The sequence below is a fragment of the Mauremys mutica genome, chromosome 2 (genome assembly GCF_020497125.1).
Source record: "Mauremys mutica isolate MM-2020 ecotype Southern chromosome 2, ASM2049712v1, whole genome shotgun sequence".
NCBI lineage: Eukaryota > Metazoa > Chordata > Testudines > Geoemydidae > Mauremys > Mauremys mutica.
In genome coordinates, this window is record NC_059073.1 from 169,435,265 (window position 1) to 169,457,845 (window position 22,581).

The 22,581-nt window shown below is 43.1% G+C and overlaps 1 protein-coding gene across 1 annotated transcript in view; it reads right to left on the reverse strand.

Annotated features, from left to right (window-relative positions):
• Positions 1-1,882: 1,882 nt before the first annotated feature.
• ICE1 (interactor of little elongation complex ELL subunit 1) overlaps positions 1,883-22,581 on the reverse strand; it is a 65,073-nt gene continuing 44,374 nt past the window's right edge. The window contains exons 17-20 of the mRNA XM_045005040.1: positions 14,429-14,619; positions 13,568-13,674; positions 4,086-4,184; positions 1,883-2,891 (exon numbers count right to left, since the gene is read on the reverse strand). Coding sequence (XP_044860975.1) covers positions 2,710-2,891; positions 4,086-4,184; positions 13,568-13,674; positions 14,429-14,619 — 579 coding nt within the window. The 3' untranslated portion in view covers positions 1,883-2,709. The remainder of the gene's footprint in view (positions 2,892-4,085; positions 4,185-13,567; positions 13,675-14,428; positions 14,620-22,581) is intronic.

Sequence of the window (22,581 nt, forward strand, 5' to 3'; positions counted from 1 at the left end):
CTATTTATTCCCTCCCCTCTCCACCCCCATTTGCCAATGTTTATCTACACCCAAAATTCAGTTCCAAAGTCGCTACAGTCCAAGAGAGAAAATAAATGCATAAATGAAAACGAAGGACCATGAATAGATGTGAAAGTAAACATTTTCATTCTGTCATATTAGCACTATTATATTTTCACTATAGTTACTACATGAAAGGTGTAGATTAGGGATTGGGACGAGAACTGGGCCAGGAGAGGGTCATTTCCATATAGAACCAGCATCTTAATACAATTTAAAATATGCAATAGTAGCGAATAGTTTATGTACATGTAGCAAGTTCTCTTATATGTCTATTATATTTATCTGAAATTCTTATCTGGAAAGTCAAAATACAGGTTCTTTGCCTATACAGTATTTTACTTCTCATTAAGGCATCTAATTTAATTCAAACCTGATCAAAACCCATTAACTAGAGGGGTCTCCAGGTTCTGTATCACAGCCCCTTCCATTTTAGTGATAAGAATTTCAGTTGTACAAGCATCTGCTGTCTCAATACATACCCATTATACTGAATTGTAAGTTGCTTTACTGTGGTGTACAGCATGACTATGACACAGCTGAAAAAAAAATGTAAGTAATTTGAGATTAAAAGCACATTTCAACCTGAAAATCATTTAGGGATACTAAAAAACTGATCTTACTGACAAGAGGAGAAATGAAATTTCCCCTGCCTGTAGCACAAGGTCTCATCTCAATGTTCCACTGAGGAAGCTCATGGGAGCAAGTCGAAGTTTAATTGTGCTTAATAGTAGCAACCTTTTCTTTCCAAAGAAGAATTTTTCTGAACATCTGGAACAAACATGGAATATACAGCTTGGATATAGAAGAAAATGTGTACATTAAAGCAATTTTAGTGCTCTGATTGATGCAACTAAAAACGACTGTTCGTGTTCTCTCTTACCCACTATTTAACAAGCACAGACATTAGCAGTCCTAGTACCACACTATTCCACTAATATGCCTCAACTGTTTAGGTCCAAGTGGGTGGTTTATAATCCCCCCCCCACACACACACACACATTTTGGTCAATAACTTACCAAAGTGTTGGCTCTAAGTATTACAATTGTCCAAATTATGTTTTACCATATGGTTATAGATACAAAAGGACAAATCTTGAAGTCCAGTAGCCACATCAGCAAACCAGTATTCAGTATCAGTTTTACATTTCTTGAACAAAACCCTGTTTTAACTAATTTTATTGTTAATTCTGCACTGGAGTGCCCTCTAGTGGCAGTCTTCCACTTTGGACATTCTGGTCCAAAAATGACCAGGATTTCTCATTTCTACTCACAAGAATTAGTTGTTTTAGAAAAAGACTTTGATACAAAACTAAATGAATCCATCTTAATTTACATTTAAATATCTTTAGAAAAGGAGTATCAACAAGAGGGTAAGATTACAAAAGGAGTTCCTTTATATGAAAGTTGCATGGCTCCATGAGAGTTATTAGCAGAACTCGTTTTAAACACTATGCCATTAAATTTTTTAACATGTTTTGCCTTGCCAGAGTAGGCTAAAGTATAGGTTTTTTAAACAATGTTGAAATGGTTATGTCTGGTGTACAACAGTCAAGTAAAAGAAAGTAACTTATAACTAAGAATTTTATTTTAAGGTTGATGGGAAAGCAGCCTGTTAACTCTGCACTTCATATGGATAAAAGCAAAATGGAAACATTAATAACTTAGTTTTCCCCATGGCAATCAAAAGTTACTAAACAAACTTATTGGGCAATTTTTCCAAATACAGTAACTATCTTGGAAATTTATCTCAACTACTTTTTTTTTTTTAATTAGTTACCAACTGAGGTTGAAGTATTTAAATGACCACTACAGACATATGAATGGTTCACTTTTGTTTTTTATTATAAAAACATTGAGACAATTTTAAAAAATGCTGTGTACAAGTGAAACTATATAAGAAGTTTAAACAATGTAAGTTTTTAAACCAGTTTTCTATATACACACACTAAAATTCCCAAAGTGGAACAACATCAAATGTGAAACACATTATAGGCATATACCATATATACAAACTTACAGAGATTTGTTATCTCTGAATCTTTTTTACTGTACATATAATTGTCTGATATAAGTAGTTTCATTAAGTTAATGAGACTAAGTAAAGTTGGATCAGGTCCAACAAATCTTTTCAGTTTTTACTGCTGAGAAGCCATCTTCCACATAAAATATGATGTAGATGAATAGTTTAGTTTATAAACCGTTTCCCAGTCTTCTGCTATAGCAAGTAGTCCACCAAAAAGACAAGAGATTTGGTAGCCTGAGGTTCAACCAGTGGAAGGCCTATCAAGACAGATCCTTTCCACTTTCATAAGGAAGAGATTTTTCTAATTTAAACAGCCAATAGCACTCATGTAACCTATGAGTTACACCAGAACACACACACACACAAAATGATTTCATGTCTTTCTGCAGCAGAGGGCAAACAAAATACTTCAGAGCCTATTTTGTTTTAAACCTGTCTGACCAGAAAACACCTACATAAACTATGGATGCATAAGCTTCCCACCTTACCCAAAAGGAAAGCATATGGCTCTTTTCCTGTTTTTTTCTCTTTGTACTGTTTGTAACTTTCATCCTAAAAGGCATCACCTAGTTTTCATCTAATAAAAGGCACTTTTTCTGTAGATGAGGCTACCTTCCCTCATCTTAGTGTAATTCTACTATGCACAGAGAGCTGACTTCAGATATGCCACTTGTGACTGCAGATGGGATGCTGTTACTAGTCGTAGTTCTCCAAGCTTGGATGGCCTCAACAACTTCTAATGGATTGCTTGGACCCAAGTCACAGAGTGCATACACTGCTGCCAACTGCACTCCCCAAGGCATATCTGCAAAGATTTGGTAAGTTAGTAATCATGAAGGAAATCTACAGGGAAAAAAAATCAGTATTTAAGAAGATATCTTACATGGAATATAATTTTCATCAATTAACCTGATCTCAGAAGACTATTACTGGTCAAGAATTAAAATTAAAAGCATCTATGAGGAAAAAAAATTAAAAGGCGGCCTATGAAAAGTACAAGTGTTACTTCAAAAAATAGGATTAATATATTTGCTGTATTCCAAAGATACCTTCACACTGTGTGCAGTTTAAAATCCATGACATCTGATTTCTCGTTAGAAAAAAATATTTTTCAATGTTTTAAATAAACTTCTGAATTCAATGTGGCTAGGACTTTCAAAGGAGCACCTAAGGGAGCTAAACACTTATTTTCTTAGTCCCCTTTAAAAATCCAGACCTACAAGTATAATTACTCTATTTCCACTTTGACTATAAGGGAGACATTTATTTCCTATACCAAGGGATCTCATACCTTTAGGATAGTCATGTCTACCTCCAAAGTGAATGTCACCTCATAAATGAGTCAGATACGTAATGGAAGAGTGATAGAAGGACTTCCAGACAGTTATTGCAGGAGCTAGGAATCTAGGGACTGAGGCCTATATAGCACTATTCTAAATAAAATCAGTCAAATACTTGTTCAGTTTTAGCTCCTCAGGACAAACAACTGAATAAAATCAATTCCTTGTCTGCCATATTTAGAAGCCATTTTGTATTGCTAACTGATCTATATTAGGCTAAACTAGGTACTGAGTGGGGAAGCTATTACATGGCATGATCCTGCAAACCTTTACAAAAGTAACTTGTGGCACCTTGGAGACTAACAAATTTATTTCAGCATGAGCTTTTGTGAGCTATAGCTCACTTCTTCGGATGCATCCGAAGAAGTGAGCTGTAGCTCACGAAAGCTCATGCTGAAATAAATTTGTTAGTCTCCAAGGTGCCACAAGTACTCCTGTTCTTTTTGCGGATACAGGCTAACACGGCTGCTACTCTGAAACTTTACAAAAGTGAGTAACTTTCCTCATGTGATTAGTTTCCTACCTCAATGGGACTATCCATGTATATACAGAAGTGTTTGAAGGACTGAATTCATAGCTCCCATCCCTCATGAACAAACTGGCAAAAAAACCCTTGATTTAAGAATCTGCAGTAAAACAGTTATCTACAGAAACATTACCTTCTTCTTTTGCGTGCTGTATAAAGCGTCCAATAATAGAACTGATATTTTTCACAGCAGAAAAAAATCCTTCCTTCAAACCTATTTGGCCTAAGCGACCTAAAAGAGGAGAAAAGGATTACCATGTATCTGTATAACTGATCATTAAAGCAGCTTTATTTTTAGCCATAACCTTCCTTACATACAACAGAAAGTACAGCAGAGCCTCAGAGTTATGAACACCAGAGTTATGAATTGACCAGTCAGTCAGAGACCCCATTTGGAACCGGAAGTATGCAATTAGGCACGCGCACACGTGCACACACACACACACACACACACACACACACACACTTAAACTACTAAAAAAAGGGAAATTTTAAAAAAGATTTGATGAAGTAAGGAAACTGTTTCTGTGCTTACATTAAAATTAAGATGGTTAAAAGCAGCATTTTCTTTTGCATTGTAAATTTTCAAACTGTATTAAGTCAATGTTCAGTTGTAAACTTTTGAAAGAACAACCATAATGTTTGTTCGGAGTTACAAACAACCTTCATTCCTGAGGTGTTCGTAACTCTGAGGTTCTGCTGTTGGAACCAATGTCTTGACTAATATGTATACAATGAACAATCCTATTTCAAATATGAAGCCACAGAACATTGGACTGGTTTCTGTATTTATTTTAGGAAACAAGTGACTATATCAATATACAACTTATGACTAAGAATCTCAAAGCACTTTTCAAATTTACCAAAATTTGCAGGAAATCACACACCTATCAAGGTAAAGTTCCTGTTAGGAATGTGGCAATTGTTTAACAATGCACAGCAACACTACATAATAGTTTAAGATGTAGGAAAAGAGGAAGTTACTTACCTGTAACTAAAGATTCTTTGAGATGTGTGGTCCCTATCTGTTTTCCACGTGAGAGTGTGCATGCACACCACATACTTGATCCGGAAGGATTTCTTAGCAGTGTCCGTTAACCTGCATGTGTATAGTGCATCTCCTCATGCTCCCAGCTGAGAGTATAAGAGGTAGTGTGGGTCAATGCCACCCCAGTCTGTCTTACCATAATGGAATCCAGTCAGAAGCAGAGGAGATGGAGGGTGGGGTACTGGAATACAGATTGGAGCTTCTTCAAGAAGCTGCTAAGAAATGCTTCTGGACAACAGATAGGGACCACACATCTCAAAGATGTGTAAGTAACCTCCACCTCTTCTTCGAGTGATGGTCCCCATGTGTATTCCACACATACATGATTTGCAAACAGTGATCAGCGCAGCAGTGGGTGCAAGGATTCCAATGAAAGTGAAATCTACAGTTCGGCCTGACCCACAGTGGCATCTGTCGCTGCTGCTTGTGCAATGGCATAGTGTGTTGTGAACATGTAAATGGAGCGTCACATTGCTGCGCGGCATTAGTCTTGCCAGGACATGTCCGCCAATGAGGCTGATGTGGCAACTTGTGCTTGGGTATGTTGGACTGGTTGTAGCATTCATGGATGCACCCCAAGACCCATTTGGAGATGAGTTGGGATGAGAGGGCTTGACTTATGGACCATTCAGCCATGGGCACATTTTTGGCAATGTGCAAAAGCGGGTACCTATGGAGGTAGAATGCCAGTGCATGATGATGTCAAGGGGGTGCAAGGCTCTGTCAGTGGAGAAGGCATGTGGTTTGGGGCAGAAAACTGGCAGGTGGATGGACTGATTGAGGTGGAACTCAGACACCACTTTTGGGAGAAATTTAGAGTGCAGGGAGGAATTTAGGGTGCAGCCATAAGGACAGCTTGTCCTTGTGGAATATCATGTGGGGAGGCTCTGCCATCATGACCACAAGTTCACGGACTTGTCTGGCTCAGGCAGTGGCTACTAAGGAAGTCATTTTCAATGAGAGGTGGGAGAGGGAGCATATTGCTAGTGGCTCAAAGGCTCATGGGCTTCAGTACTGGTGGAAGGGCGTTAGTAAAGCTTTCATGAAGCGGACAGTGGTGGGCGCGTAAACACCGAGATGCTGTCCATGGGAAGGAGAAAGGCATTGAGTGCTGCATGTGCACTTGAATAGGACTGAGGGCCAGGACCGACATCTTAATGGCAAGAAGGTAGTCGAGGATCGCTGGAAGAGACAGCATGCTCAGTGAGTAGTGGTGGCGGTGGGCCCATGCCATAAAGTGTCTCCATTTAGCTTGGTAGCAGGATCTGGTGGATCTCCTGTTGTGGGTAAGGATGTGTCAAACGGGGGTAGAGTATGCATGGCCTACCCTTAACTCCCATCCAAATACCAGGCTGTGAGGTGAAGAGGGCCTGGATTGGGATGATGGAGCCTCCCCGCATCCTGTGTTAGCAGATTCAGGAACGTGTGCAGGCGGAGTCGTGTGTGGGCGGAGAATCTGAGGAGGTCCGTGAACCAGAACTGATGGGGCCAGAAGGGGGCTATGAGTATGATGGTGGCTCTGTTCCAATGAATCTTGCATAGCACCTGCAGCAGGAAGGGAATGGGGGAAAGGCACAGTGAAGGTCGCCTGTCCAGGGGAGGAGGAAAGCCCTCCCAGTGCTCCTCTTGAGCAATAGAGGGGCAAGCTTTCTGTTCTTGTGAGTAGCAATGGGGGAGGAGGGGAAGGTGTGTGCCCCACTTCACAAAGAGGTAGAGGAGCGTGTTGTCATATAGCTCCCAGTTGTGATTGAGGCAGGGAGTCCTGCTGAGTGTTGGCCAGAGAATTCTGGATGCCAGTAGACAGGCAGTTTAAAGCACCACATGGTTCTTGATGCACCAGTTCCAGAGCCGGACTGACTCAGAGGAGAGGGAGGAAGACCTGGCACCATCCTGCTTGCTGATGTATACTACTGCTGTAATGTTGTGGGAGAGCAGTTGAATGTGGAGGGACTGAATGAGCAGGAGGAAAACCTGGCATGCTAAATGGACTGCCTGCAGTTTTAGCACATTTATACGCATCCTGGCTTCCTGTGGTGTCCACACTCCCTAAGCTCTGTGGTGGCCTAAGTGGGCCCCCCCCCCAACCAACGAGAGAGGCATCTGTTGTGATGGTGGCCTGTGGTGTGAGAGGGGCGAAGGCAGTGCCAATCATGATTTTGGAGGGATCAGACCACCACCGTGTGAGGAAGGACAGCACATTCCTGGGTACAATGACCTTGGAGTCTCTATGGTCTCTGCTGGGTCTGTGGATGGAGAGGAGCCAAACTTGAGGAAAACACAAATGAAGGTGTGTGTGCAGTGTCATGTAGGTGCAGGCTACCATATGTCCAAAGACGGAGAGAGAACTGCAGACTGTGGTGAGTGGTCTGTGACGCACATCCATGGTGAGAACTGTCAGTGCTGCAAAGCGATCTGTTGGGAGAAAAGCCCATGCTATGATGGAGTCGAGTTGCACCCTAATGAAGTGTATAGTCTTTGTAGGTGTCAACACTGATTTTTCCTCGTTGACGCAGATACTTAGAGGTGCAAGGAGACCGAGAAGACAGAAGATCACAGAGATTGCTTCCTGTCATCATAGCGCCACTAGAAGCCAGTCATTGAGGTAAAGGAATACCAAGTAGCTGAGGTGGCGCATCTGGGCCGAAAACTTATGTGAATATTCATGGTGCTATGCTGAATCAGAGGACCTGAAATTGGTAGTCTTGGAGCTCTACCTGAAAATGAGGGAACTTGTGATGGGCTGGGTGAATGTCGATGTGGAAGTAAGTGTCTTTCATGTCCAGAGCTGTGAATCAGGCTTTCCGAAGTAGTGAGGGGATAACAGATGCTAGCGTGACCATACGGAATTTGGACTTTTGTATAAACATGTTTGATACCTGAAGATCGAAAATAGGGCAGTGCCCTCTGCCCCTCTTCAGGATGAGGAAGTAAGGTGAGTGGAAGCCTCGCTTCTGGTAATGAGACAGGACAGGCTCTCTTGCTCCCCACCCATTAAAAGAACAGATCGTCTGCTTCTTGTTAGAGGATCAGTTGATAGGATGAGTCCACAGGGGAGTCTGGTCGGGGGAAGGGGCAGTGCAGCGGGAGTGAGAGGAACTCGATGGAGTATCCATGGTGGATGATCTCCAGTACCCAACTGGATCCGTGGTGATCTTGTCCAATTGTGGCCCCCAAAGATATGGGGTGCCACAGGTGGCATTGATGGAGACTGGCAGGTCTCGACCTGCAGGTGAAAACTGATTTGGTCTGCTGCTGCTGGGAGTGGGCTGAGAAGGCGGCTGTGGCAAAGGTGGGGAAGCAAGCCCACTGTGATTGGTGTCATTGATGTGAGGGCTTCTGCTGGCACTGGTATAAGGCTGGGTAGGGTATATGTGGACATGGGCAGTATGGTTGTTTCTGCTGCCTGCATCATGGGGCCATGGTATATATACCAAGTGACCGTAGTGTGACTCTGGAATCCTTCAGCAAGTGGAGGTATTCGTCCATATTATCATGGAACATATTGTTCTCTCCAAATAGGCAACCAGTCCCCATTCGTCTAGGAACACCTGGAATTGCTGCTGATACTCTGGTGGCGGCTTGTCCTTCAACTCTGCTAGCCTGTTGCAGTTGTTCAAGTCATATTTGGCTAGCACAACCTGTTAGTTGGTGATGCGGAACTGCAACCCCACAGAAGAACAGACCTTCCTGCCCAGCAGGTCCAGTCTCTTAGCTGCCTTGTCTGGAGAAGCAGACTTTTGTGGTTGCTGCTTTGCCTGCTCTGCATCCTCTTGGACAACCGGGGACCTAAGGGTAGATGGGAGAAAAGAAAATCCACCCCTTTAAAAGGCACAAAATATCTCCTCTCCACACGCTTACGTGTGGGGACACATGATGTAGGGGTATGCCACACTGCTCGTGACATTTGGAAGATGTGCTCGTTGATGGGTAAGGCTACCCTAGATGGCTCCTGGGGTTGGAGGCTGTCCAGGAGTTGATGTCATGGGTCCTGAACCTCCTCCAAGGGGATGCCCAGGTCTGCTGCTACCCTCTGTAGCAAGTCCTGGTACTGACAGTGGCCATCTGATGGAGAGTGTGGGAGGGGGATGATCGCCACATCCAGTGAGGAGGATGCTCTGTCAGAACCAGTTTGATGTCTCCCTCTTTTTTGTATACCGACAGCACGGGTGAATGTACGGGGGATGGCCGGTAGGATGCCTGAGATAGTGACTGGTATCTGTGGTAGGGATCCCAGGGTCCCCAGTATGGCCAAAGGGAAGGGTCCCTCAGATGTGGTGGGCCCCATAGGAAGCGGTATCAGGCCGCTGTTGTCAGGTCATATGCGAGAGAGGAAGCGAGAGAGAGTGTGTGTGTGTGTGTGAGGGGGGGGAATAGTCACCAAATGGGAAAAGAAGAACTACACTAATTATACTTACTTAGCTAATTAACACTGAAAAAAAAAAACCCACCAACTATGTACCACTGTTTATAATGAAGCAGAAGTGAGTCACTCTCTTAGAAAACTAAGATTGCAAAGGAACAGGGGGTTCCAACTCAGGCATGTGGCAGTAAGACGGAACTGGAGAGGTGTTGACTGACACTAGCTCTTATACTTTTGGCTGAGAGCATGAGGAGATGCACTACACACATGCAGGTCAATCGACACTGCTAAAAACTGCCTCCGGACTCAGATACATGGCGTACATGCACACCCGCGTGTGTGGAATACACATAAGGACCATTACTCAAAAAAGAACCAATAATACTGTATGTGCAATTGAAACTGGAGAGTGAATGTTTAGGTAGGAAGATTCCTGTGTAAATTGTAAATTAAGTATACGGGGACATCATCATTTCTCTTTCAAAAGCAGCATCTCTTTACTGACCACAAATGGGTTAGACATCTGACGTGAAAGAGAGCACCTCCAAAAATTCAGTGCCTCTCGTTAGTGTGTTGTTTTAGTACTTAGCCAGGAAAGAGAGCCACCTACAGAATTAACAGCTTTCCACAGCACCTGTGTGTTCTTTGGAGATCTCTCGTCCACATACTGCACAGGAGCAATCCTGCTTAGTTTCTAAGATCAAACTAAAACAGTCTGAGATGGTATAGCATGCTAATGAAGGATATACTTTTATCTGATCCTCTTTATGGCAGTTACTACTGTATCTATACACTGTACTACAACTTTCATTAAAAAGAGATTAAGCAAGCATCTCACACAGTCCATCCTATGAACAATGACATTTACGGTTTATTTTACCAGAATAATCAAATGTAGCAGCAGCTGTTTTTCTTCCCTTTGTTGCTTGTTTGAACTTTAAGGAACTCTTGTAGTTAGTCAAATACATACTGAAGAAATAGTTAAAATTCGAAAGAAGAACTTGATGATCCAAAGGATTTATGGAAATAACCAAATGTAATGTTTATCTAAAAAGCTTGCTTCTTCCTTCATGTGAGAGGTGCATGAAAAGACCAGAAATCAGCTAGAATCACCATATCCTCTGAGTAATGTTATTCCAAACAGTTAAATCAAAACTTGCTCCCCTACTTCAAAATTCTGCTGATTAAAAACTAAATGACTTTAAGACAGTTGGGAAGACAAGGTGGGTGAGGTAATATTTTATTGGACCAACTTCTGTTGGTGAGAGAGAGAAGCTTTGAATCTTACATAAAGCTCACTTAGGGAGACAAGGCAGGTGAGGGTAATCTCTCTTCCTGGAACAACTTAAGTTGGGCCCAATAAAAGATATTACCCTTACTTACCTTGTCTCCCCAAATGTCTTGATGTCATTTAGTTTTTAATTAGCAGAATTTTAATTTTCTACATTCACTTTTAATATGCTCTATACACTAACTGCTAAACTACCCTAGAAAAAGTTTCAAGATAATTAAAAGGAGAGTTACTGAAATTAGACTTTTTAAATAAATTATATTCAGTTGGTGTTTTCATTCTTCAGAGACTACAGGTCTTGTTTTCTGACGGTCTGCCTGGAGATAAACACTCACAGTTGTGAGCCACTCCAGATAGCGTGAGAGACACAAAAACCTAATTTAAGTTTCACGTGAAATACAGCTCCTTCTGCAACACCATGCCCTTTACCAATATGCTAGAGTAATGGTTCTTAACCTGTAGTCCACGGATCCCTTGGGGTTCACAGACTATGTCTAAGGGGCTTACAAAAGGTGGTTGTTACTATAGAACAGTGGTTTTCAACCTGGGCATCCATGGACCCTGGAGGTCTGCAGACTATGTCTAAGATTTCCAAAGTGGTCCATCTGAAATTTTTTAGGGATCTGAAATGAAAAAAGGTTTAAAGCCACTGTGCTAGAGAATTTGTTCTTTAGTAACTCAGAGGGGAGAGTGTCACCTATTGGAATCAATGGTATTAATACAAAATGTAAGTGTATAATGAAATTTTTGTGGGATGAGCAAACCTACAGAAAATATTTTAATTTGTACAGAGATTCCCAAGCCATGGTTCACAAAGAGCTGGCTAGTCAAATAGTACTGGGTTCTTCTAATTTTCAGCTTCAAAAATGTTTTACAAGACAATTAAGATACATTAAAATACTCTCCCAAAAGAAATTCCTTTTGTGGTCACAGTGATGTGCAATCATGATAGGAGGGAGAGATGGCTTATGAAAGGTTAGGAATCTACTAGAAATTCTGAGGAAAGTTTGAAGAACCCTAAAATATAGGGACACCAGAATTTTCCCCTTGTGGAAAAGGTATACATTAAGAACTATTTACTTTCTACTAACAGACATAGATAGTAATTGAGTCATTACAAATCTCCTATACAGCCTTGCGTAAAGCCATAGTAATCTCTCCTCACAAGACTGCAATACATATTGCTGTCAAGCGATTAAAAAATTAATCACGATTAATCACGCAATTAATCATGTTGTTAAACAGAATACCATTTATTTTAAATATTTTGGATACTTACATTTTCAAATATATTAATTTTAATTGCAACACAGAATACAAAGTGTACAGTGCTCACTTTATATTTATTTTTTATTACAAATATTTGCACCGTAAAAGAAATTGTATTTTCCAATTCACCTCATACAAGTACTGTATTGCAATCTCTTTATCATGAAAGTTGAACTTACAAATGTAGAATTATATACAAAAAACTGCACTCAAAAACAAAACAGTGTAAAACTTTAGAGCCTGCAAGTCCACTCAGTCCTACTTCTTATTCTGCCAATCGCTAAGACAAACAAGTTTGTTTACATTGACAGGAGATACTGCTGCCTACTTCTTATTAACAATGTCACCTGAAAGTGAGAACGGGCGATTGCATAGCACTGTTGTAGATAGCGTTGCAAGGTATTAACATGCCAGATGAGCTAAAGATTCATATGTCCCTTCATGCTTCAACCATCATTCCAGAGGACATGCTTCCATGCTGATGAGTTCTGCTTGATAATGATCCAAAGCAGTGGGGACTGACGCATGTTCATTTTCATCATCTGAGTCAGATGTGACCAGCAGAAGGTGGATTTTCTTTTTTGGTGGGTTGGGTTCTGTAGTTCCCACATCAGAGTGTTGCTCTTTTAACACTTCTAAAAGCATGCATTTTGTCAAATCTGCTGTGAAAGTGTTTTTAAACCAACATGTGCTGGATCATCATCCGAAACTGCTCTAACATGAAATATATTCAGAATGCAGGTAAAACAGAGCAGGAGACATACAATTCTCCCCCCGAGGAGTACAGTCACAAATTTAATTGACACATTTTAACAATGAGTATAGAAGCATGTCCTCTGGAATGGTGGCCGAAGCATGAAGGGACATATCAATCTTTAGCGCATCTGGCACGTAAATACCTTGCAACGCCAGCTACAAAAGTACCATGCAAACGCCTGTTCTCATGTTCAGGTGACGTAAATAAGAAGCAGGCAGCAGTATCTCCTGTCAATGTAAACAAACTTGTCTGTCTTAGTGATTGGCAGAATAAGTAGGACTGAGTGGGCCTGCAGGCTCTAAAGTTTTACACTGTTTTGTTTTTGAGTGCAGTTATGCAACCAAAAAAAAATCTGCATTTGTAAATTACACTTTCACGATAAAGAGATTGCACTTCAGTACTTGTATGAGGTGAATTGAAAAATACTAGTTCTTTTATCATTTTTACAGTGTATATATTCCTAATAAAAATAATATAAAGTGAGCACTGTGCACTTTGTAGTCTGTATTGTAATTGAAATCAATACTGAAAACGTAGAGAAAAAGCCAAAAATATGTAATAAATTTCAATTGGTATTCTATTGTTATAAGTGCGATTAATCGCAATTAATTTTTTTGAGTTAATCGTGTGAGTTAACTGTGATTAACTGACAGCCCTAATATCAATATAACTCATCCTCAGAGGCAGAGAAGGCATGGAAATCTTCACAGCAAAGAAATCTTTGCTAAAAATTGTTGACTTAATGGTGATATATCACATTTAAAGTAACAATTTAATTCAAAAGCAAAAAAGTGTGAGTACCTCAATTTCAGCTTCCAGAAGTCATCCAGGCATTTTCAGAGGGTTTATTTATACAAAGCAGGAGTTCAACCCAAACTTATGTTACTCACCAATTAGCCTAAGTGTTGATGCTACAATAATATCTGGAATAGATGGAACAGTCTCATGTCCTTTCCTATGCTTTACCCACTGATCCATGACAGGCCAAAGCTCTTTACTGTGAAAGAAAACTGGAGTTGAAAACATAAGACTGGACAGAGTATGTACAGGTATGGTGTTGACAATCATAGGATAAAATTAAATTGAAAAGCTGTGTGATAAATTATCATGCATCTTTTATAATCTCACTTGCTCAATAATTCATCTACTTGAAACCTGTATATTCCCAATCCCTGAGCAGCTGTTTGTTTGTTTAAATTAACCTGTTAGAGAAATGACTTGCCACCTGAAGCAGAAACTCAAAATATTAGACTTGTCACAGTGTGGCTGGGTTACAGCTATTCAATACTGGAGCAGTTTTGGATACAATGCATTTAAATTTTTAGTTGCATTTTCTAGTCACACTTATGTTTGTTGGAAACTAACCATTGTCTTCAGAAGATGATCAAGCATTTTGCCTACACTTATACATTGGGCTGAACCAAGAGTCCCAGAGGTGCTCCTAAATTTACAAAGCAAACCATTCTGGTAACATACTGTTTTGACACTGATGTTTTCTTGCTATAGTACCAGAAATAGTTTTGTAAATCATTGTTGACCAGTTACTGTTGCTGTTCTAGTATGGCTTGATACTACCAAAAACAGTAGCCATTTTATAGCCTGGATTGTCATCAGTTAGAGAAAAATAGAATGATCAATACAGGATTTTGTTTTTAAAGATCATAGGTTAAAAGCAAAATAATTGGCTTTTGAATATAACGAACAGGAAAAAATTGTTAACATTTTGAAGTAAGGAGTAAGTAGCACAATACCTTATGATATTGTCATGGGTCCAACTCCATTTCAGGTGACAGCAGAGGAGATCAATAGCAAGTATACATTCCCAAATGCTGTCACTCAGATCTTCTCCATATCGCTCACTCAACTGGAATTCCATTTTTGGACACAACTGTATTGCTAAAAGCAGACTTGAGACCATAATGCCTGGATCCAAAGGTGGACTCTGGAAAATTATAATCAATTTATCTTAAAACAGGAAAAGGCAACTATCCAGAACTGAGCATACTTTTCTGAGTATTCGATCCTAAAAATGGCCAGCAGGCAAAACCATCATCCACTATTCTTACAGGAGTTTATTTGGTACAAATACTATAATTTGATTACTTTTGGAGTTATAACCCCCATTTGTATATAGTCAATATTTTCCTTTTCTATACCGTGATGTCATTCCAAACATGATTTTTTTTGGCAGTTAGAACATTTTCATTTGAATTATGCTACGGTGATAAAACATTTTCCACTGCCAAAAGGCTCATAACTCACATTAGTGAATTTCTGAAATTAAAATTTTGTGATTGTCTAATCCTTACTAGAGGCTAGTTTCCAAGCAAGTGTGTCAAAAATATTTTAAACTAGCTAAGTAATAAGTGATTAAAAACTATTTTGCACATCCAAACTAAAGCTAGAATAATCAGGGGATTTAAATGCAGATATATTTTTTGAACATCCAAAATATTTAAATGCTGCTCTCACAGCACAAACTGAGCAGGTGCAGAACTAATTTTCTCAGGACAGACATTGGTACAACAGTATAGCAGTAAATTCTGGAATGCTTATGCATTACACCAAACTGATACTGTGACCTTGAATGAAATTGAGAGATTTAATACGTTCATAGACAGGGTGAATATGGATCTTTATACAGGAGCTGTTACTTACCAGGACCTCTTCTTCCAAAGTTGCCTCTGTGTATTTCCACTTATGGAATATGATGTCCTCCACACAGAGATGGAACTGCTTTGAAAAGCCACATCCATTGGGGAAGAAAGGGTGATCATGAGAGATCTCACATGAGGGTAACGTCTTCACCCTACTCCACATAAAGGAGTGCCACCACTGCCTCAGTTCCTTCCTTCTACCTACAGCACCCTGATATTTTATAGAACTCCAAGGCAGAGGGGTAGATAGGCAAGTAGCGTGAATGCACACAGGTGACTTCAAAGAAAAAACAGTTACCTACCTTTTTGTAACTACTGTTCTTCAAGATGCGTTGCTCATGTCCATTCCATTCTAGGTGTGTGTGCACCCATGTGCACAGTTGTTGGAGATTTTTGCCTTAGCGATATCTGTAGGGTTGGCTATGGCGCCCCTTTGAGTGCCGTGCTCATGCGTTGGTATATTAGGCGCCGCCGACCCTATATCCTCTCAGTTCCTTCTTGCCAGCAACTACAACAGAAGAGTAAGAAGGGCGGGTAATGGAATGGACATGAGCAACATATCTCGAAGAACAGCAGTTACGAAGAGGTAGGTAACCGTTTTTCTTCTTCAAGTGCTTGCTCATGTAGATTCCATTCTAGGTGACTTGGAGGTAGGCTCGGAGTTCACAGTCTAGCGGCTTGCAGCACTACTCTACCAAAGCTAGCATTGTCCTGGGCCTGCTGGTTTAAGTGCTCAATGGGACATAAACATGTGGACGAATAACCAGGTGGTCGCCCTACAGATGTCCTGGATAGGCACCTGAGCTTGGAAAGCTGCCAAAGAGGCTTACACCCCGATTGAGTGGGCGGTTACAATCGCTGGAGGGGGCACCTTTGCCTGACTGTAGCAGCAGTGAATGCAGGCAGCGATCCAAGAAGAAATTCTTCGAGTGGACACTGGACAACTTTTTATCCTGTTGGCCACCGCGACGAACATTGTGTCAACTTGCAGAATGGCTTGGTCCTTTCAATGTAGAAGGCTAGCACCCTCCTGATGTCTAAGGAAGGCAACCCATGCTCCTCTTCTGACTTATGCAGCTTTGGAAAAAAGACAGGTAAGTAAATGTCCTGTCCTGTATGAAACAGAGATCTTAGACAGGAAAGCCAGGTGTGGTCGCAGCTGGACCTTATCTTTGTAAAAAGACTGCATAGGGCAGTTCCGAGGTAAGCACCCTAATCTCAGAGACTGAGCGGGCAGATATTATTGAAACCAGGATCACAACCTTCCAGGAAAGGAGGAGAGAGCAGGAAGTCAGAGGTTCAAAGGGGGGTCCCGTGAGCCGAGACAGCACAAGATTCAGATCTCTTGGACGAACGGGGTCCCTGACATGTGGGTAGAGGTGCACGAGGCCCTTGAAGAACTTGGCAATCATGTACTGGGTGAAAACTGATGTTCCCTAGAGCAGTGGATGGAAGGCTGAGATAGCGGCCAAGTGGATCTTTTTAGAAGAAAGGGTCGGGCCTTGAAGCTTGAGATGCAGAAGATAGTCCAGGATTACCTGGAGAAGGCCCACTCTGGCAGAATGTATTTATCCAAGATCCAACAACCACTTCCATTTGGCCATGGAGCCCACTCTGGTTGAGGGCTTTCTGCTGCCCAACAGGACCTGATGGACAGCAGCTGAGCACTCCTGCTCCCCCACATTTAACAATGCAGCTGCCAAGTCGTCAGGTGCAATGCTGCCAGGTTCGGCTGCAGAAGACTGCCGGGGTTTGGGGACAGCAGGTCCGGCCTGAGCTGTAGCAGTAATGGTGCAGCCACTGAAAGCCAGTGATATGAGGCTATGAGGTCCAGCAGCATCCCAAAGCCAGTGATATGAGGATCACCTTCTCCCTGTCCTGCTTGATCTTCATGAGGACTCTCTGAATTAGCAGCACTGGGGGGAAGGCATACAACCAAGCCCCCAACCACGAGAGCAGAAAAGCATCTGAAAGGGAGCATTTGTCAATCCCCCAAATTGAGCCGAAATGTGGCATTTCCTGTTCTGCCTGGACACGAACATGTCCACCTGGAGAATCCCCCACCTCTGGAAGATGATGCTGGTCACTTCCGGATGGAGGGACCACTCATGATGAGATGAGAAGGTCCTGCTGAGGCGATCTGCCAAAGCATTCCTGGCCTCGGAGAGGTGTGTGGCTACAAGATAGACGATGTGTTGTACACAGAAGTCCCAGAGCCTCAGGGATTCCTGGCCAAGGGCAGATGAGCTGGCTCTGCCTTGTTTCTTGATATAGAACATAGCTGTTGTACTGTCCAACAGGACTTGGACCACCCTGCTTTTTATGAGGTAGGAAGGCTTGGCAGGTCAGGCAAACTGCTTTGAGCTCCCTGACGCTGATGTGTAGGGAGCGATCTTGACTTGACCAAGACATGGTGTGCTGAGATTGCCCAGGTGGGCTCCTCACCCCAGATCTGAAGCATCAAAGATTAGGGTCATCAACAGGGACAGACCCACCATGTGAGTGACAAAAGTACGTGGTCTGGGACCCTGATCACAGGGTCCATGCTATGTCTGTTGGGGACATAGACTGACGCCAGCCATGCCTGCAGGGGCTGGAGGCGGAGCCACGTGTGCCGGACCACATAAGTGCAGGCCGCCATGTGGCCTAACAATTTCAGGCATGTGTGAGGAGTGGTGGGAGGGTAGGCTTGCATGCATAAGATCAGGTCCACCATGGCTTGGAACCAAGCCTGAGGGAGGAAGGCTCAAGCCTAAGTAGAGTCGAGGACCACTCCAATGAACTCTGTGTTGCACTGGAATAAAGACAGACTTTTTCTCGTTTATTAACAGCTGCAGGTCGCGACAGGTGGAGCAAACCAAGTCAAGATGATATCGCACCTGATTCTGGGATCGATCCTTTATTAACCAGTCGAAGTATGGATAAATTTGAGCCCCTCGGTGCCTCTGGCCACTGGCGCTATGCACTCTGTCAACACTCTCGGGGCTGACGAGCAACTGAAGGGCAGCAGTGTAAACTGAAAATGGTGGTGGACCAACACAAAACGGAGGAAACACCTGTGCCCTGGGAAAATGGGAATATGCATCCTTTAAGTCGAGGGCAGCATACCCAGTCTCCCGGATGCAGGGACCATGCAAAACTTGAACTTCTTGAGAGACTTGTTGAGGCGGCACAGGTCCAGAATGGGTCTGAGACCCCCTTTTGCTTTGAGGATTAGGAAATAGCAGGAGTAGAACCCTTTCCCTTTCAAGTCCGGAGGGACATCCTCTACTGTCCCCAACATAGGAGGTTCTCAACCTCTTGAATGAGTAGTTGCTCGTGAGAAGGGTCCCTGAGGAGGAACAGGGAAAGGGAGTGGAAGGGAGGGTCGGCCACGAACTATAGGGTGTAGCCCGAAGATGATATATTGAGCACCCAACGATCCAAGGTCAACCACGACCAGAAGAGGCACAGGAGGTTGAGGAAAGAGCGGGGGGGAGTGTTATCCTGAGAAGTGACTGGGGCACCGTCCTCGAGTGCATCCTTAAAATGCCAGCTTCTGGCTTCCTTGGCCTCTGAAAGAATCAGGCTGGGAAGAGGAACGGGAAAACAAACAGTGACGCCATTTAAATCCTTCTTCCTGTAGGAGCTGGATCGAGGGAAACCCCACGATCTCGACAGAGGGGGATGGATCAGCTTTCTAGCCCGCTGAGGGGTGGGTAGGGCTGAGGACTGGGTGACGGCATGAGAGTCTTTAAGGACGTGGAGTTGTGCATTGGTCAGCTTAAAAAAGAGCCCTGATTCCTCAAACAGGAGGTCCTGGAGGGTAGTCTGCATCTCCGGGGACAGCCCGGAGAACTGTAATGAGGAATTGCACCTCATGACCACCGCAGAGGCAACTACCCTGGCCGCTGAGTCGCAGCATCCCTGGCCATCTGGACAGCACCTCTTGCCACCCCTCTGCTCTCTTCCACCAGTGTGGTAAACTCCTGTGCTCAGTCCTGTAGGAAGCCCTCCTTCAGCTTGCTGATGGAGTCCCACAGATTGAAGTTGTACCTGCCTAGCAGGGCCTGATGGTTAGACACCCAAAACTGCAGGCCGGCTGTCGAATAAATTTTCCTGAAACCAGTCCAGTCTCTTGGCATCTTTATTTTTTGGTGTGCTGCTCACCTGGCTCTGCCTATCCCTTTCGTTGACGGTGGACATAACCAGGGACCCTACCGGAGGGTGAGTGTACAGGTACTCAAATCCTTTTGCTGGGACATAGTACTTCTTTCATAGAATCATAGAACTTAAGATCAGAAGGGACCATTATGATCATCTAGTCTGACGTCCCGCAAAATGCAGGCCACAAAAGCTGACCCACCCACTCCTGAAATAATTCTCTCCCTTGACTCAGCTGTTGAAGTCCCCAAATCCTGATTTAAAGACTTCAAGTAGCAGATAATCCTCCAGCAAGCGACCCCTGCCCCATGCTGCAGAGGAAGGCGAAAAACCTCCAGGGCCACTGCCAATCTACCCTGGGGGAAAATTCCTTCCCAACCCCAAATATGGCGATCAGCTGAACCCCGAGCATGCGGGCAAGACTCTCCAGCCAGACACTCGGGAAAAAGACTTTCAATATCCCAACATTGACCCTCGGTACTAATTACCAGTGGCGGCACGTTATTGACCTATTGACTAAATCGCGTTATCCTATCAAACCATTCCCTCCATAAACTTATCAAGCTTAATCTTAAAGCCAGAGAGGTCCTTCGCCCCTACTGTTTCCCTCGGTAGGCTGTTCCAGAATTTCACTCCCCTGATGGTTAGAAACCTTCGTCTAATTTCAAGCCTAAACTTCCCGACTGCCAATTTATATCCATTTGTTCTCGTGTCCACATTAGTACTGAGCTGAAATAATTCCTCTCCCTCCCTGGTATTTATCCCTCTGATATATTTAAAGAGAGCAATCATATCTCCTCTCAACCTTCTTTTGATTAAGGAAAACAAACCGAGCTCCTCAAGTCTCCTTTCATACGACAGGCTTTCCATTCCTCGGATCATTCTAGTGGCCCTTCTTTGTACCTGTTCCAGTTTGAATTCATCCTTCTTAAACATGGGAGACCAAAACTGCACACACTACTCCAAATGACGTCTCACCAACGCCTTGTATAACGGGACTAGCACCTCCTTATCTCTACTAGAAATACCTCGCCTAATGCATCCCAAGACCGCATTAGCTTTTTTAACGGCCACATCACATTGCCGACTCAGTCATCCTGCGATCAACCAGGACTCCGAGGTCCTTCTCCTCTTCCGTTACTTCCAACTGGTGCGTCCCCAGCTTATAACTAAAATTCCTGTTAGTCATCCCTAAATGCATAACCTTACACTTCTCACTATTGAATTTCATCCTATTACTAATACTCCAGTTTACAAGGTCATCCAAATCTCCCTGGAGGATATCCCGATCCTTCTCCGAATTGGCAATACCTCCCAACTTCGTGTCATCCGCAAACTTTATCAGCCCACTCCTACTTTTGGTTCCGAGGTCAGTGATAAATAGATTGAATAAGATCGGACCCAAAACCGAACCTTGAGGAACTCCACTGGTAACCTCCCTCCAACCCGACAGATCACCCTTCAATACAACCCGCTGCAGTCTCCCCTTTAACCAGTTCCTTATCCACCTCTGGATTTTCATTTCAATCCCCATCTTTTCAATTTAACCAGTAATTCTTCATGCGGTACCGTATCAAACGCCTTACTGAAATCAAGATATATTAGATCCACCGCATTTCCCTTGTCTAAAAAATCTGTTACTTTCTCAAAGAATGAGATCAGGTTGGTTTGGCACGATCTACCTTTTGTAAAACCATGTTGTAATTTGTCCCAGTTGCCATTGACCTCAAGGTCCGTAACTACTCTCTCCTTTAATATTTTTTCCATGACTTTGCATACTACAGATGTTAAACTAACAGGCCTGTAGTTACCCGGGTCACTTTTTTTTCCCCTTCTTGAAAATAGGAACTATATTAGCTAATCTTCAGTCAAACAGTACAACCCCCGAGTTCAGAGATTCATTAAAAATTATCGCTAATGGGCTTGCAATTTCACTCGCCAATTCCTTTAATATTCTAGGATGAAGATTATCCGGGCCGCCCGATTTACTACCGTTAAGCTGTTCAAGTTTGGCTTCTACCTCGGATACTGTAATTTCCAACCCCGCACCTTCATTCCCATCAGTCACTCTGCCACTATTCCTAAACCCTTCATTATCCTTATTAAAGACCGAGGCAAAATATTCGTTTAGATATTGTGCCATGCCTAGCTTATCCTTGATCTCCACTTCGTTTACAGTTTTCAGCAGTCCCACTTCTTCTTTCTTGGTTTTCTTCCTATTTATATGGCTAAAAAACCTTTTACTATTGGTTTTAATTCCCTTCGCAAGGTCCATCTCTACCCGGTTTTTGGCTTTTCTCACTGCATCCCTACACCCTCTGACCTCAATAAGGTAGGTTTCTTTGCTGATCCCTCCCATCTTCCACTCCCTGTACGCTTTCTGTTTTTTCTTAATCACCCCTCTGAGACGCTTGCTCATCCAGCTCAGTCTAAAACTGCTACCTACGAACCCTTTTCCCTTTCTCGGGATACAGGCCTCTGACAGCTCCTGCAACTTCAACCTGAAATAATCCCAGGTGTCTTCCGCCTTTAGATCCCTAAATATGTTAGTCCAATCCACTTCCCTAACTAGTCGCCTTAATTTCGTAAAGTTAGCCCTTTCCTGCCTTCCTGTAGGTAGGCAGAATGGAAGAGGGGGTGTGCCACACAGACTTAGCAATTTTTAGGACCCCTGGGTGGCCAGGTAATGCGACTTGGGCCAGGGTGGAGAAGGGTATGACATTAAAGAGGTCAGACTCCTCTGCTAGCTCCTCAATCTCCAAGTTCAGGTTAGTAGCCACCCTTTTGAGCATGGCTTGGTGCTCCCTGAAGTCATCAGAGGGCATGCTCGTTTGCAAGGGGCCCACCATCCAGAGATGATGAAGATGACTGCACCACAGGGGGAGTGACGGCTTCCCTTTACTCATCTAGGGTCAGCTCCTTGGGCGTCTGTGCCCACTGCATCACCCTGTCGGATTCAGCACTGTGCTCCAACTCTAGTAATGGCTGTGCCATAGGCAGTGTGTCCGAGGCGATCTAGGAGGAACAGTGGGAGTATGGGACCAGCATAATAGGTACACCCTATGGGTTCCAATAATGCCACTGAGTGGGCCCCTGTCCCTGCC